The sequence below is a fragment of the Opisthorchis viverrini genome, assembly GCF_000715545.1.
Source record: "Opisthorchis viverrini unplaced genomic scaffold opera_v5_495, whole genome shotgun sequence".
Taxonomy (NCBI): Eukaryota; Metazoa; Platyhelminthes; class Trematoda; order Opisthorchiida; family Opisthorchiidae; genus Opisthorchis; species Opisthorchis viverrini.
The window spans coordinates 197,935-214,251 of record NW_008752150.1 but is presented as its reverse complement, the minus strand read 5'-3'; the positions used below and the strand labels follow the sequence as shown (position 1 = coordinate 214,251).

The window sequence follows — 16,317 nt, the reverse complement described above, 5'->3', positions numbered from 1 at the left end:
GTTGGTGTCAGCGAATCCGTAACGAGGCAGTTAGAAAGCGTGTTTTCGGTTGTGTAACGAGTACATCCATTGAAGAATGTGTCCAGCACCAGAAGCTGCTTGGGTTGGGACATGTTTTACGCATGCCGAACCATCGTTTGCCGAAGAGAGTACTATTTTCCATGCCCAATTCGGAGTGGCGTAACAGAGGGGATGATGATGATGATGCGTTCGTCTATCAATTCATGGTATCCACGACTGTTTGCATTTTAATCAACAATCCTAACACCAAACCTTCAGCAGCGTTAGCTAAGCTGGATCCACTGTATGTATGGCCAAAAACCTGATCATCACGACTTCGTGAACTCTCTTGGGGAGGTATGGGGGGTGGATACTATCAAAAGGTAGTACATAGGAATCAACATTACCTTACTATGTAGAGACACGTACGGGGAATTCTGAGCCTCAGTAAGTATTAAGCGTTTCCCACATGAGTTTAGCTCGTGATATGAATATTGCTCCACTCACGATGAGTATCCCTCAACTTTACAATTCTCGGTCGTTACTTCAAAACAGACAGCTCAAGTAGCACCTGTTCACGTCAATTGTGACTTCTTGCCCGCTTTGACCTTATTTTCGAAAGCATTATCATCTGCAGAAGTAACTTAGTACGATCGGAGATCGATCCCGACTAGTGATGAAAAGTGCTATGATCATCCAAAAATCACCTTAAAAATAGTTGCTACTAGAGCATCAGTTTGCATCTTAAGTTTAGGTAGCTCCGAGGTTGCATTCCTACATCAGCTTAAACTGCGTCTCCGTGAGCAGCATTCCAAGTGGACATCATTCGACAAAGCCAGCAAGAGCTGAGAAATAGCTTACGGCGGCCGGAGTAGCACTTTGAAGGAGGAACTCTACCTGGATGTTGTCATTATGTGAAATCGACAGAACTTTGGATCTGAATTGGTTAAGCTGGTTAACCAGAATTCGACTGGTTAGAAGCTAACACGGTGTGTGTTTACCTTCCGGGTTTATATTGCTCGGTATTGTTGATATGTCCTTGAAACGACTAGTTCTGGCCACAGATCCTGAGGTCGATGGCTTATCTCGCGTGATGGGACCGCTTGTCTGGTAACGAAAGCGTGCATGCTCTAGGGAGGAAAAGGGGTGGCCTCTACAGAGCAGGAGAGACTTACAGAAATCTGTCGGGGAACGTTCATCGTGGTCCGTCCGACCCCTATTCGGAGCGTCTGGGGATCTTATAATTTACCGCTTACTTAGCGACTGATTAGCCAAAAGTGATGGGGGGAGATGAGGTCAAAAAGATGTCAGTGCAAAATGTATGCCTACAGTGAAGAACGAATGAATAGACACTATAGGAAGTCGCAAATGCAGACGGCCGTTTCTGCATTTTCACTCGTAAGCCCAATCGTAATTCAAACTCAGACCACAGTTTCGACCACGTCCAGTCCTTTTGAGAGGAAGTGCCGCTCGCATGGAATTCACGGAGAGTCCCCATATTCCATGTGAAACTTGCTACAGAGGCAGCATTATCGGTACCCTCCCCCCGACCAAGAAAGAAAGGTTATTATGATGTGAGAACTCAGGACACACCACCGTCTGCCTAACTCAAACTCGTCACAGCGAAACGTTCATATGCGGATGTCTAAATAAAAACACAAGCTCGCGAACAAGTAGGTAAGCATTCGTCCGTAACAAGGATGGCACACGCGAATGTGCTGTTCGGCCAAGCTGTACAAACCAGACACAACTTACCGAACAAATAGGGCTGATCCCAATAGTTCACTTTGGTACTAAGGTTTGCTCGAGTCATGTGATCAACTAGTTTCAAGTACGTTGTGTGGAAGGGAGCCAAAAGGATTTCCTCGTTTCCCAACAAGATAGCAGCTCCTCCTGAAGTAGGAGTTCCTGGTGCAGGACCGGGCCCGTTCCCAGTTAAACTGGGACTTGTTGTTCCACCGGCCGTAGCAGTTGGAACGGGCGGTTGGATAAGAATTGGTCGAGACTGAATACACAAATGAAGTGTACATCGTCGACAGGACACAAGAACAGCGCGTCGGCATGCAGCTATGATTAGACAGTCCTCACACTGGTTCAGCTGAAGCGTATTCTCGATGGGACCAAGGACTATGGTGAGTTTCCGACATTTGTCTAGTGTGACAGACCTGGAGCGATGAAAAGGACTCATTCAGACCTGGGACATTATAAGTTTAGGGAACCTGTCTAGCCACTCAATCTTATCATGATAAGAGCAATCAATTAAGTGCCGAAATCTCCCCATACGGACGGAATACTGGGCAACCAATCAGCCAGCGGAAAGAACCAATGAGACGCATGCAGCACCGACCATTAAGTAGTAGCTATGAAATATGTGTTTACACTAACACCTGGAGCAGTGTTTCAATGTTATACTTGAGGTGATAGCATCCGGTGGCGTTTGCTATGTGAATGGGTGTATTCCCAAGAATTACAAAATGTTTCATCTGCCAGTGCACATCTTTAAGCGCATGTGTTGAAAAAACTCGGCCATGGGGTCATTTCCTAATAGACTAAAAAATCAACGCAAACACTTAGGAATGAAACTGGATTACGTGAAGCACATGGCGAGAATGTGTTGGTTGAATTCGAAAACACAACATTCTCTCTATAAATTCCCGGGAGCCTGAAACTGATTCCGAAGTTAGGGCAGAGTTTGGTGTTGCGGCTGGTAAGAATGGCACGCGTCAGAGGATTGCAACAAACAGCCGATGGGTCAGCGGGAACGACGGAGCTGTTTCGAAACCAATCAATAGAGCTACAGCGTAAATCACAAATATGCGATCACTAAGCAAGCCATAGCGATTCGGAGAGCTCTAGAAGACAATAGTGAGCAGTAGCCGTACCGGCTACTGCTGATACTACTGATATACTGGAGACGAGGTGGAAAACGTACGCCTGTAGAACAGGGGCTACTAGTTCAGTAGTGATTACTAAATGAGCTTGATGCGGTTATTCTATCTTCGATTAGGTCGTCACTCCTTCCGACGGCTAAAGCTCCTCTACAACCGTTTTAAGAGAATGACTTAGTGTTGAACAGTTTATGAGAAAGATAGAAAGACCGGAAACGAACCTCATGGGGGACAACAGATACAGGTAACTGCAATGGGCACGATGAATTTTCAAAGTGGCTCCGTCCAATGTAGCCGAACTCTGGAAAATAGAAAGCAAACGCCAAAAGCAGAAAATGTCATTGAAAAGTGAAACATGCGTCAAATTCGATTCAAATTATTCCACAAGCTGCATGGGCTTTCCACGCGAGAAACTATCACTAGCCAAGCCGTTGACACCGGACTAGACGACATAAGGGTGAATAGTAGCCCTTCGTTGAAGGATATCCATCAGGAAAAGCAAAGCGTTCTGGGTGTGCGATACCAGCTCTTTAGGGGTCTTGAGGACTTTCCTCAAAATACTGAATAATAATCAATGAATTTATCCTAGGTCTACCCAACATGCCTAAATACAAACGATTTTTTCAAGAAGAGATCCACTTTCAAAGTAAATCTGATAGGTCAATATCCGAACCATATTACACGGTTGTATGATATCCACTGCCAGGCCTATGTCGTATAGCCGTACTTCCTTCGAACGGTCTCTAATTTCAGTGATTGCTGGAGGCATCCTGTTGAAAAACTTTCCCGCCTTTCAACATGACTATTTAGTGTTGTCAGTATTGTCCACTTTGCCACGTAATCGATTTAGTTGAAGAAGTTGCGGTTGCTTTTTCCAATAACTTACTGTATCGCTTCAACGCATGGCAGTTGGCCGCGTATGTTGTGAGACCCATTCCTCATCTCATGTCTTTCCTCCATCGCTCGTCCATTCAGCAGCGTACCGGAGATAGAAGTGGCTTTGGGACGTTCGTGGGTCCCTGAAACTAGGTCCCTCCATTAGGCGCCACACATTGCAACTATTTTTGTACCCTGCCTTTTTGGAAGACTAAGTGGTTTTATTCGTCTTCTGACACCTTCGGGATCTGAGATTTGGTGCCCCGTATTCAGGCACCGCTTGTTTTCGTTCGAACAACTTGCCACTCAACGGAAGAGCAGATCACTTTCCAAGTTTCCTTTCCAACCTAACTCTGGTTAGGTGATCGAGGTATGAATGATCATCTATCCGTTGTTTCCTAACTCAAGGAGTGATGCCGCATCGGCTGTTGCAGGCAAATGGGCCTCCATAAGGGAATTGTGAAGTTTAGGCCAAGTATGTCTCCTCCCACTGAGCCAACAAACGACAACAGCAAAAACTCGCACATTAGCTCTTGTCTATAAAAAAAACACCCATAAACGCACGTGGCCTCCATAAGGGAATTGTGAAGTTTAGGCCAAGTATGTCTCCTCCCACTGAGCCAACAAACGACAACAGCAAAAACTCGCACATTAGCTCTTGTCTATAAAAAAAACACCCATAAAACGCACGTTCACATGACAACTGACTATTCAACAACGTTGGCAAGAAAGTACTGGATCGGTTTGGAGTGTGATTAAGTTCACCCGTAGTCTGTCTTCACAAGTTGACGTCAAAACACAATACTGCACCAGCTTGCTAGTAACAAACTCATTCGCATAAAAGTTCACACGCCGGAATGAATGACCACGATACTGAGAAAAAACGGCAGCCAGCGACGTCTTTTAAGGAGGGTGTTTAGGCCTCAAGGTCGTTTGGTCCGTCGTAATGCGCTTACATCTTACAGGAATCTCGACCATAGTTCCATGGAGAACTAGAAGACGTCCCTTGTTGAGGGATTGTGTTATATGTGGGTGGCAAAGGACGGGCATGTGTTACCATTTTACACACCACGGCAGGATTAATACGATGTGTAAGTTAATCATCCTAGTGACCAACCACCTGATGATCATGTGATAACATGTATGTCGTGAATTCAGCCCTTCTTGAAAATTTGTCAGGTGCGTACTACTGATGATTCTCAATAAGGAGGGATTGGCTATAGTGTTTCTCCAATTCTCTACACGGAAATACTTCTTTATTTGAAAGACGAGAGCTTAGTTGGAACTTCAGAATCTCCCAACTGTTTACTTATTAGAAGTGGTAAAAATTGACAGTATATCCTGGAAGAATGATACGGCTTTTATTGATCCATCTCACCAAAAAAGAGGGGTAAATCTGGCTAATGTTAACCGTCCTGTCAATGTAGTCATACTGGCGTTTATGACGAATGTCTCCAATTAAATCAAGTGCAAACGGACCGTGTGAAATCCCCACAAATTTCAAAAGGTATGTGATTCTGAAAAGCTTTGCTCGGGCTAGGATCGCTCACTTTTGTTGTCTAAGTGGGACAAGACAATGGAGACATGGCTATTGTAAACAGTCGGCTAAAACGTAATTACATATTGGTCTGATTTATTTGGAACGGCAATTTTCAGCATCGGTAATTCACCAACTTTCAACGCGTGGGTCGAAAAACATTTCCGCAGTTTACTATAATGTACTGAAACAGGCTCCAACGTAACCCGATCGGTGTTCCTACGAAAGGATTTCCCTCTGATCAGAGGAACCGTAGTTTTCCGATCTAAAGCATCGCCTTGAATATACTGCTTCCACAAATATTTTCTGAATAACGGTGTCTGGAAATCGCGAGTGCATACGACAGCCTCATGGATCGTTCAAACGCATAGATATGGAACGTCCCATCATAGGACGGGCGATGAACCGCCCCCATGCACTAAAAGAGATACAGTAGGCCTGATTTGCAGAACAGTGTCTGCATTCAGTCACCAAGGTTCTGCCAAAACGGCAGACAACGCACGAACGGCACATGTGAAGTGGAAACATTCTAAGGATCATCACCATTTTTGTGATACCACGAGCACTCCAACAGAAAGCAGAAAGACGACCCTGTGGTAGGCTAAATGCTGGTTCAAAAACGAGTGAAGTACAGTCGTATAAAGCATAATGCCGGAAGTTTCGCCTGGGACGGTACGGTCAGCTCTCCTCAAGCGCAATGGCGCGATATTCATCATCATCATCATTATCAGCGCGATATTGCCTGAGCCCCGAAGAAGTGCTCCCGCCGACACAGAACACAGTGCAAACCGATAACATAATTCGACACCATAAGTGAAGAAGATACATAATTTCGGTACGCATGAATTTCTAAGGTATATTTGACTCTTTTGACCCGTCTATTCTCTTTCACACTTGCTCAGCAAGGAAGTTTGTCAGCGTACAGATTTTTNTGCTCAGCAAGGAAGTTTGTCAGCGTAACAGATTTTTGTATTCGCACACTTGCGGACATATGTGTAAGCGAGCGGTTCACTAAAAGCTTTCCTACAAAGAATGGTGTCCGACAAGGATCCAACTCCCTTCGGGTACATTCAATTTTGTGATCGACGAGGTAAAATGACGGAAGTTAGGTCTTTAAATCGCTAGCGTTCAAATAGCTGTCAGTCTGGAATATGCAGGGGACATCATTCTCGTCTTCGAAGGGAAAAACGAAGCAGATTTTTTTGAATGAACTGACCAAAACCGTCCCAAACGTTGGAATGAGGTTTTCATCCACAAAGTGTGTGTGCCTGAACGTGCAATCAGTGAGAAGCTGATTGCATTCTAGGGATGGTCCCTTCCCCATCCACCTTTATTCTTTTTTTCACAATAGGGCTTGCGCATAAATTATGGTCAGCAAAGCATCAGTGTTAAACGCTGATGTTGTGTTTCGATGATGGCGATCCCGCAAGACACGAAGTTACAGAGCCCCTTCTCAAAGCATCTCGATGACAGAAACAGTGCCTTCGAGTTGAAGTTACCCTGCCCTCGTAAGCTGGGTCATTTTGGGTGTGGCAAAGGCTTTACAGGTGACTAGCGGAAATACGTCATTTATTGTCAATTAGATGGTGATTCGGATCTTCAGACGGGAATTTTGAACGCCGGTCACATGAGCCCTTTAACGATGGTGTCGGACAACCGTTAATCCACCAGAAAGTGCTATGAATTACGAAAGAAGCTTCAGTGAATTGGCGAGTAGGCACTCTCTTTAGGCTGGTCGGAAGAGCACCCGCACGATGAGCAAGCGATTTGTGCGCACGCTCACATTGGACTTCATATTTTAGGTAAACCTTATTCCCGAGGTGGGCAAGGACCAACTCTCTGGAGACTAAACAGCCACACAAAACAGACTGTTGTATGAGAAGCGGGTACATTTGCGAGCTGCAGAAGGCAGGAANGGAATGCACTTAGATGCTTGTCTCCAGGACCAGTGAATAACACCAGCCAACTCACACCTGAATGCAGCTAATCAAATCGGACACACAAACATAGCAATAATAAAAACCAGGTTAAACGAACAGCTGTAGGTGATACCATTAATGGGATAACTTACTCGGGCGATGATCTGCCGTGATATCATTGACATGAAGACCAGCTTGTTTCTGTGAAAATAAGCGGGAATGCAATCACAAAAATAGCACAGAAGTCGAATACGTCCGCCCAATAGATAATTTTTTGGCGTGATTTCGGTAGATCAGTATGCAAAAGAGATCTGCATGTCGGGTTAGTCATTCAAAGTGAGGATGGCTTAAATGGAGCCGAGTTTCAAACACTGAATCACGGAATTAGAGATGCATAGAACAGCAAGACCAAGACAAATTTTCAGGTTCTCATTCTGATAAAAACGGATCAACATAGGTTGCAAAAACACCGATACGTAACCAAGATCCTACGTGAAGCCAACAGGTGTTGAGAAAAGACATACAGTAGTGAAAATGAAGACGGAATGTAACACTGCCAGACTGTGAAGTGTCGAGGGGTTCGGTGAATAAAACGCCTAAGTAAGTCTGGGCAGTGTGGTGAGATGCGAGATGAAAATTTGAATAGGGTCATTGGGGAGCATGTGTAGAGCCGGTTCAAGAGACCAGTTGAATGGAGATTCATACGCCGTGGGTTTGAAACCAACTTCTGAGGGAAGGTATCCCAGTGTGACACTTAAATTTCCTAATATCGAACCATCCGATGCTGCGCATTATTAGCTCACTTTTATAAAAGCTGGCTATTATGTCGCGTGAGATGTGCTAGAGGTCCTTTGGTGAAAAAAATTTAGACTATCAAGTTAGGCTGCAAAAATGGCTAATTAAAAAAACGTAGTGAAATGGAATGTGAACATAAGGGATACGAGAAGTGTTTGCCATCTAATTAACTGAAAGGTGGCACGTACCCAGTTCTTCCCCCAAATCGGGGAACTTGATGAGCGTTTGTGGCAATTTTTTGGCGCTTGGACATGTCTTGTGTGGCTTGATTCCCGCCAGTAGACACGTGGGCTCCATCAGCCGTTGCAGGGTAAGGGAGACGCCACTGAAGACGTCGCCCGTTACGAATGCAATTCTCAGCGGAGAATGGATTGGAAACTAGCCACGAGCGGATCCATGAATGTAATCCACGAAGGTGATAGCTCCGGTTAGTCTATGAGGCATTGGGAAACTTTTCATTTTCGACTGGCAGAGGAAACAGATCTGACAAACGCAAGATTTCATAGCTCGATGTTTCGCACTTTAACAACTTCCTGAGAAGACACTACACTGTGGTACAACCCCTTGATATGCGGCTGTCTGGTCATCTAGAGGACGATTGATGTTGGCCACAAAGTACTTTGGCCAGTTGACCGGATCGTCGCAACCTCGAGATACCCAATCAGACGGAGCTATGCGCAGCACACGGAATTAAGTTGCGGTAATTATCGCGGTCGAGTGAAAACGGCCTTAACCGGTCAGCAACCCAGTGCATCGATGAAAGGGTTCTGCACAGAAAGCAGCGCAAGCGCATTGGACATGAAACGTTTTTGTCTGTCAAATGACCTTACTTAGCCTGTCAGTTATTGTGTACATTTCTCTTTTTTTCCGTACATGCCAGAGTGGCACCAGAAGAAACTTCAAGTTTGCTGGCTTTTGATTTGCTCAGGCGCGTTCCACAGACCTCCTAGCGACACAACATCCCTAAGTGAAAAACACTCGTCGAGAGAACTTAAATTCCCCCAATCAGCGGTCTCTTGGGAGCGCACCGAAACACTAAATAGCAATCAAAGCATTGGTCCGCAGCCTACGAAAACATGATTGGGCGCAAAGAGTTTGAAACCGCATTTATCGAATTTTCAAGTAATTAGGAAGATAGGTTTGTTTTACAAAAACTATTGACCGGCTGCCAACAAGCTTGTGCGTTTTATTTGCATTATGTTCATTGGTGAGCCTATGCCAAGTGTAACTGTAGTGCTAATGGAAACTTGACAGTTCTACAAGTGTTGAAGGCGCTCTTTCGAGAACTTTCTGCGCCACTCAACACCATGGCACAGTTCGGAAAATTGACTCGTTTTTGTTCGTACCTTGCAGATCACCAAACAAGTGATCCAGCTAAATGAACTATAGCCAACAACTTAAATGTCATGGCGGCTCTGTATAGAACAAACGCTTGTCTTCATTGGGATAGCTTATCGTTCGAGGAGAGAACAAGTTTGCGGTCCGGTTCCGTTTCTCCTTAGACTCGCTTCGACTATCAGGAGTAACTTTCAACGAAGGTCAAACATACGATAAAATAAGACGTTTGTTCTAACCTGGGAAGATACACGTATACACACACTGTATTCCTTTTCAGTTGACGGTCGGTCATGCCAACAAACCCTGGCGTCGCGACTCGATAACACTGATCCGAGGTACAGTGATTGGTTTTCACTCGGAAGTCCACCTTCGCGAGTGGCTGTTAAGATACCGACGCCTTTGTAACAGGGCCTCACTTTCAAAAAAGTTTGTGAGTCTGAATGAATAAAGGGAGGGTCTCAAGTGAACAACTTCAACACTGTCTGGTGCGGTGTCTGCTAGTTTTTCAGACCCAGAGGACTGTGCTTGATGTTCTTTATTCAAGATTCTACGGGAATTCCAGAGGTGAATACAAAAAGTCACTAAATATAGGGTGTTCCTTATTCTAGGGTTTTAGTGTGTACGAAAAATCAACGATTGTCAATAGCACCTGCGCTGTGGGTGACTTTCCTTATCAACCGACAGCGGTTAGCAGTGTTGTAATAGGCTAGCGGTAATATGCCCCGATTCCTCTCTTGTTTGAAACTACCACAGACGGGGGTGGCATTCATATGGATAGAGGTATAAAACCATTCCGTGAAACCAAGATAGCGAGGTGTTCACTACTTCGCTATTGTATTCACTTTAGCACGGTTCCTAAGCACGACGCGAAACGGAGAAGTGAAACACGAATAGTTACAGAGTAGCAAGGGTTTTAAACGTGCGAGATCCACACAGATAACCCAGACGCTCATCGGAATCACTCTTAACCGCATGAGATTAACACAAAATTGTGGGGAAACGAAATACCTTTGTGTACCCTGCTGCAGGCTGAATTGTTGGCATGCGGACCAAATCTGAAAAGGAAGCGAGTGAGCTACCACCATTTGCATCAGATGAACAGAAGCTAACGTACCGACCCTGGTCAAACGTGCCTTCGAAGATCAAATTTAATGAATCAATCGCTTCATCTGAAATGAACGCGTCTTGTCCGCCCGACTCGTATCCTTCTGAAAAAGTAAAATGAATTCAATGATGAGCAAGGGGGATACTAAGCAAACTTATTCAAATGAACTGAAAGACAAAATATGCGAGGAGGGGCGAATAACCTGAATGCTCCGGCTACCGACAAAACACCTCTAGCGCGGACTGATCCTTGAACCCTAGCTTGCCACCAAATGCCACTAAATTCTTCGCAACAAACACCAACTAACTTGAAAGTGACCAGTGAAGTCAGTTGTGCGCAAAATTTTAAACAGAAGATACGTGCGCACGCGTGTGTGCGAGTTTGAGATACTAATCCACTTAATGTCTTGATAACTTATCGAGCGATTCATATTCCGAAAAAAAAGTGCAGGGTGTAGCGCGCACGTGAGAAATCTCGTCTTTAGGAGGCCACCATTTCGAATCAACAGACGATAAAATCACTAGTGGACACTTAAAAGTAGTTTCGATACAGGTTAAAATTGCTTGCTGGATAAATCTAAAGAATCCCAGGACGGTTTCATATGAGAGAGATCTTGAAATGAGATGAATACAGAGCCTGTCATACTAATCGTCAGTTCTCGGCAAACACACTGTTGGAGGGATTCCAATGAAGGTAAGAACATCACTTTGATGGTTTGATTAAACTGACTAAATTCAATTCGTTTTTTCAACCACGAACCATGTACATGATTCACCGTGGTCCTGGCCGCTGAACTCTCCACCATCCGCTGACAATGAGTCGCGGCGAGTGGAAGATGGAATCCTGAAGAACGTTCGGATGCATAAGGGCGGTAGTGTCAGAGATGCGCGTCCGAAACGCAATCGTCGAAGGTACGCAGTGACCACATATGTATCCTAGTCTCATTATGAACGCTTGACTCTGTTTAGGTCCGCAGACTAACCTTGTGATTGTATGTCCGCTGAATATGTGGAGAAAAAATAAGGAATTCTAGCTAAACGGCACCTAAGAAATCATCACCGAGGGGAATTAATGACAGCTGTGCTTAAGCTGGTGATGAACAACTAAACAAAACGTAGTATGCAGCATACCAGGCTCAACCAGCAAGTCCAATATTTCCGTCAGGTTTTCCGTAAGAAACTGTAAATGGTACTGTTCATCTAGGTTCTATCGAGTTCGGTGAATAATAACAAAGGGATTACCCGACAGGGACGGATTGGAGTGGAGCGACCAGAATCTAGCTCTGAAGACCTGTTATGACTCCCTGGCCATCTAAACCAACGTAAAAAAAATAGCACAAAGCATACTCAGCATTCGCAGAAACTGCAGAGGCACGTAAGGAGATCTTGTTGATTTGTTGTATAAAGAGAAAGAGGACGAACGTGAAGAGCTCAATGGACAGTGTGCTCTTTATCCGGTCTGCAAAAAATAAATGACAGCAAGAGGGTTTTACCCGACTCAGCTACACCGCTCGAGTTGAATAGGCGGTCCTCAGTCTCACGCAATTTCTCCATTTGGCAGGTGGCCATCGTCAAACAGGTGTGAAACAATCTGAAAGCTGATGGACATATGGAAATATGCCTCACATCCATGCAAGATCTTCTGTAAGTTGAAGTTTATTACATGCAACATGTTTCCAAACGGGATAGCTTCGGGGGCATAAGCACAAGGCAGAACGATTACTTACCTTAGTTTTGGAAACCCACTTTTACCCTTTGACTTGGCATAACTCACCAACTTCTTTATGTTCTGAACGGGGGCGTGAAAATATGCATCGACAGAATTACATGCACGGCCAACCGCGGATGGGGGTGGACTTGAAAAATGCCATATGTGAACGGCTCTGCTCTTGGCCAAAGGCTTACAGCCGGTTGGGAGGGTTTGGACATTAGTATCCAAGATCGGGGAGGTTGTTAGGATTGTAAAACTTGTGCATATCTCTGAAAACAAGAATGACCATTTTTCACTCTTTCCTTGAAAGGGTAGACAACTCAAGAAGGCATGAATTTCCTGCGTCAGAAAGGAGCAGATCGATGTTCGGTAGGTGAAATAACTACACATCACTTATAACATAATAGGCGGCCGGCACACCCAGAGTGAAATGTTACTTCTAATTACGACTTGCCCCCCCACATTAAAGGATGGGCTAAGTGCGGGGTTAAATAACAATTGGAAGCAATAGCACCGTTTTTTTTGTTGAGCGTTCGCGAATCCCAACTTTTTGGAACGTAGGGCGAAGCATGGAGTTCGAAATGACCTGAGTCAGAAGGGGGTAATACCGTCTTCCACACACCATAGCCAGGCCACTCTCGACGCACACAGAACCGTCGAATTGAGCCATTAAACAAGCTTAGCACTGAAGCTCATCGAAAACTAGCTCCTTCGTGCTTAACACTAGAATCAATATCACGATTCACCCGAAAGTTGATCGGCCGATTTACGATTACCATTCAGCGGTGGAAATTAGCATAAGGGAGGTTGACCGAACGCCAGTGATATCAAGATGAACAAGAACGTTATACAAGGCTCACTATATGTGGGCATGAATCCAATTACGCGCATATATTACCAGGTAGTTCACAACTTAGGCTTTTGTCCGTACCATCCTGGTACAACATGTGTGCCTTGTATAGTTCGCCGCTCTTTAATCTGCTACAAGAACACACCTTGGATTGAAGGTCGGATGTACGAACAAAACATGTCATCCGAACACCGAGTTTGTGAACCTTTCGTGCTTCACGTAGAGGAATTCCAGAAATCAGGGTTTACTTTCTTTATGATTCCACTTTCGTGTAATAAATATACTGTATTAAGCTGTATTATTGTGCAGGACCCGTTTAAAACTGGATGGAGGGGATAGATGAGGACAATCTGACGATGACTTGCAACAACTTCGTCTTCATGCTTTTCGATTTTCATTTTTCCGCAAATGAGGCACAACCAAATACTAGTTTCCTTGTTACCTCGTTACGAATTCGCTGACTCCAGGAAGGCTGTGTTGAGGAAAGAGATAAAAACTTGAAGACGCCTCACATCATCTGCCGTCAGAGGCCACGTCTCGCCACCGTACAACAATACAGTCCTTCCTGTAGCCTAGTGTACACGGCCGAGAGATGTTTTTAACACCACCACCAGGCTTCCCAACCTGCACATACATTGTTTCAATTAGAGTAGGATGATACATCGAGCTGAGGTTTGGTTGCGAACAGAAAAAAAGCTGTCGTCGAGCCTCCAGCAAAGCCATGGTTGGACGAGATTGGCTGGTTTGTATTGCAGGTAGAAGTTCTGCCATTCAGTCACCATTCTCACCATCATCATCGGATGTGAAAAACGCCTAATTTTCGTGTAGAGGTTACAGCCCTCACAGTATTCTTCACAGAGAGACTGAATCTTGTGGTGATGTGAAAGGCATTTGTGCTTCCGTCACCCAGTGAGCTATATTTCGTGGTGCCCGGATTAAAAGCTCAGATTTCGTTGTGGTTGCTGCTGATATGAACGCCCAGGTGGACTAAGTGCTACCAAGGCCCGATTGGGCACAGACAACGGAAATTGCCGGCTTCAGATATGTGCCAAAGACAGACCAATTTTCGGAACAGCAAATATCGCTTGACAACGTGGTGTCCAACCTAAAGCTGCTACCACAACATGGTGGTCGAACTTGAGTGTTGCAATGGTCCCACGGGCTACACTGGCTAAAACGTCGTTCCACAAGGTGCGACAATGCAAGGAAGGCCAAAAGAAGGGCAACCAGACCAAGAGCAGCGAGATACCGTACTACGAGTAGTCGTGCTACGAGGCGATCTGGGGGAAAGGTTGTACTGTCCTCTGCAGCAGGTGTGTGAAGGCAGCATGCCAACATTCATAAAAGCAGACATGCTGCCTTCCCCCCGGAGGAAGGACGGGATAGAAGAGGTCGGCCCCAAAAACCGCATACTCCGATCACCCAACGGTTGACCGTGACCAGCGGCGCATTATCCAATACGGTGGAAATACCTTTGAAGCCAAGAGCCTGGAAGTATCATTTGCCCCCGCATTTTAGTGTCCATTGATGTCCCTTCCCAACTCCTTCCCACCACACAAACAAACGTCGCTGGGCCAATTGACTGTCAATTGTCTGACCGAAGGGCCATATGCTACTCGCTGCTTACCAACAATAAACAAAATAACTCCGTTCTAAACCCACGAGATCATTTTTATGTAGGAGCTTTTAACATCCGTACTATATGTCAAATCGGCAAACAGGCCATGCTTGCTGAGACCTTATACTCCCTTAATATTAATGTATGCTGTGTCTCCGAAACATGCATACAAGATCCGAGCGCGGTGATACATCTCCGAAAGCCAAGAATGAACTCAGCTCTTTCACATTTCTCCTTTCGTGTGTCCGGTGACCCAGAAGCGACGACTCGTGGAGTATATGGCGCGGGAGTTGCACTCAGCCCCAGAGCTGAACGCGCTGTGCTGGATTGGATTCCAGTGGACAGTCGTCTTTGCGCCGTCCGGTTATCTAGCTCAATCAAGCTCAATGCCTCTCGGCATAAAAAACGGTGCCTGTTCACCTTCAAAAAGGGCACCCGTAGTGAGTTTAGTAACCCGTTATGGCATTAGTGCAGTGCCTGTTTGTCGTGTCGGACTGCCCCAAAGGACTGCAGCTCTGACGCCAAAAAGGATACTTTCTATAGACAGCTATCCGGGCTTATTCGTCAGGCAAAAACCACTGACATCGTGATCCTTGCAGGCGATTTGAATGCTCAAGTAGGTCGTCTGAGCTCCCTGGAATCACATTTGGGTGGTCGATTCGGAGTCGATGCTCGCCGCACAGACAACGGAGGTAGACTCCTTCAGTTGTGTGCTGATCACGAACAACATAAATGTTCGCACCGCGTAACCTGGCGGACACCAACTGCAAGTCAACCGTGGACCCATCAGGGAGAGCCACAATTCAAGATTGCCGTTCCTTCGGAGGCATACCACTTGATTCCGATCACGCTATGGTGCGTGCACGCCTGACAGTTCGTTTCCCTTCGTGCCGTCGCAGGTTACCAAGAAGCATGCCAATCCACTGTCTTCGAAGAACTACGACAGCTCAACAGTATCGATCTGAGCTAGCCCGACAACTCTCCACAGCAAACCCATATTGCAATGGCATTGAGCATGTGGATGAAGCGTGGCAGTGTGAAAGGAGCTAGGTTAGCGGCGTTCAGTGCTGTCTGTTCGGCTCCTCCAAATCGACCACAAGACCTAGATTGAGATCGCTATCCAGGATTGAAGCCAGGAAAGCTATACCAGCAAGCAACGCGTTCGACGGCGCACGCAACTCCCTCAAACGCCAAAAAATGAAGGGTCTAAGGAAAGACCGAGAGCTCTGCTGGACATCGAAAGCTCGGGAGATGGAGAAGGCCTGTTAGTTATCATCCCGTCAACGTTTATCTTCAACCGCTTTAGCAGAGTTTGGTTGCCATCTCGTCAACGTTTATCTTCAACCACTTTCACAGTTCGGTTACTACCTCATCAATGTTTACCTTCAACCACTCACATAATTTGTTTCACACATGCACACCCACTGTTTCACTCCTGTTTCGATTATGTCATGAACATTCGCCCCACGACTAACCGAGATTATTGGAATCTTATCCTAAGACAAACAATGCAAGCGCATCCCCACTCACAACGTAAACTTACATATATGCGGAACAACACCAGCAGGATGCCGACGCTTGTCAATTCACACGGCGCCTTGACCAGAGTCAATTCAAATGTACGCACGACTCTCTGTGCAGTAAAAGTCTGGGCTCGATATCGTTTGGATTAAACGACAAA

General features: G+C 45.5%; 1 protein-coding gene across 1 annotated transcript in view; it reads right to left on the bottom strand.

Annotated features, from left to right (window-relative positions):
• The window catches only part of T265_11384 (hypothetical protein), a gene marked incomplete at both ends in the record, with an annotated part of 17,428 nt that extends 5,042 nt beyond the window's left edge, over positions 1-12,386 (bottom strand). The window contains 12 exons of the mRNA XM_009178023.1: positions 1,756-2,165; positions 3,110-3,189; positions 7,373-7,421; positions 8,204-8,448; positions 10,362-10,561; positions 11,589-11,664; positions 11,700-11,769; positions 11,805-11,916; positions 11,951-12,048; positions 12,084-12,146; positions 12,185-12,246; positions 12,285-12,386. Coding sequence (XP_009176287.1) covers positions 1,756-2,165; positions 3,110-3,189; positions 7,373-7,421; positions 8,204-8,448; positions 10,362-10,561; positions 11,589-11,664; positions 11,700-11,769; positions 11,805-11,916; positions 11,951-12,048; positions 12,084-12,146; positions 12,185-12,246; positions 12,285-12,386 — 1,567 coding nt within the window. The remainder of the gene's footprint in view (positions 1-1,755; positions 2,166-3,109; positions 3,190-7,372; positions 7,422-8,203; positions 8,449-10,361; positions 10,562-11,588; positions 11,665-11,699; positions 11,770-11,804; positions 11,917-11,950; positions 12,049-12,083; positions 12,147-12,184; positions 12,247-12,284) is intronic.
• Positions 12,387-16,317: the final 3,931 nt, after the last annotated feature.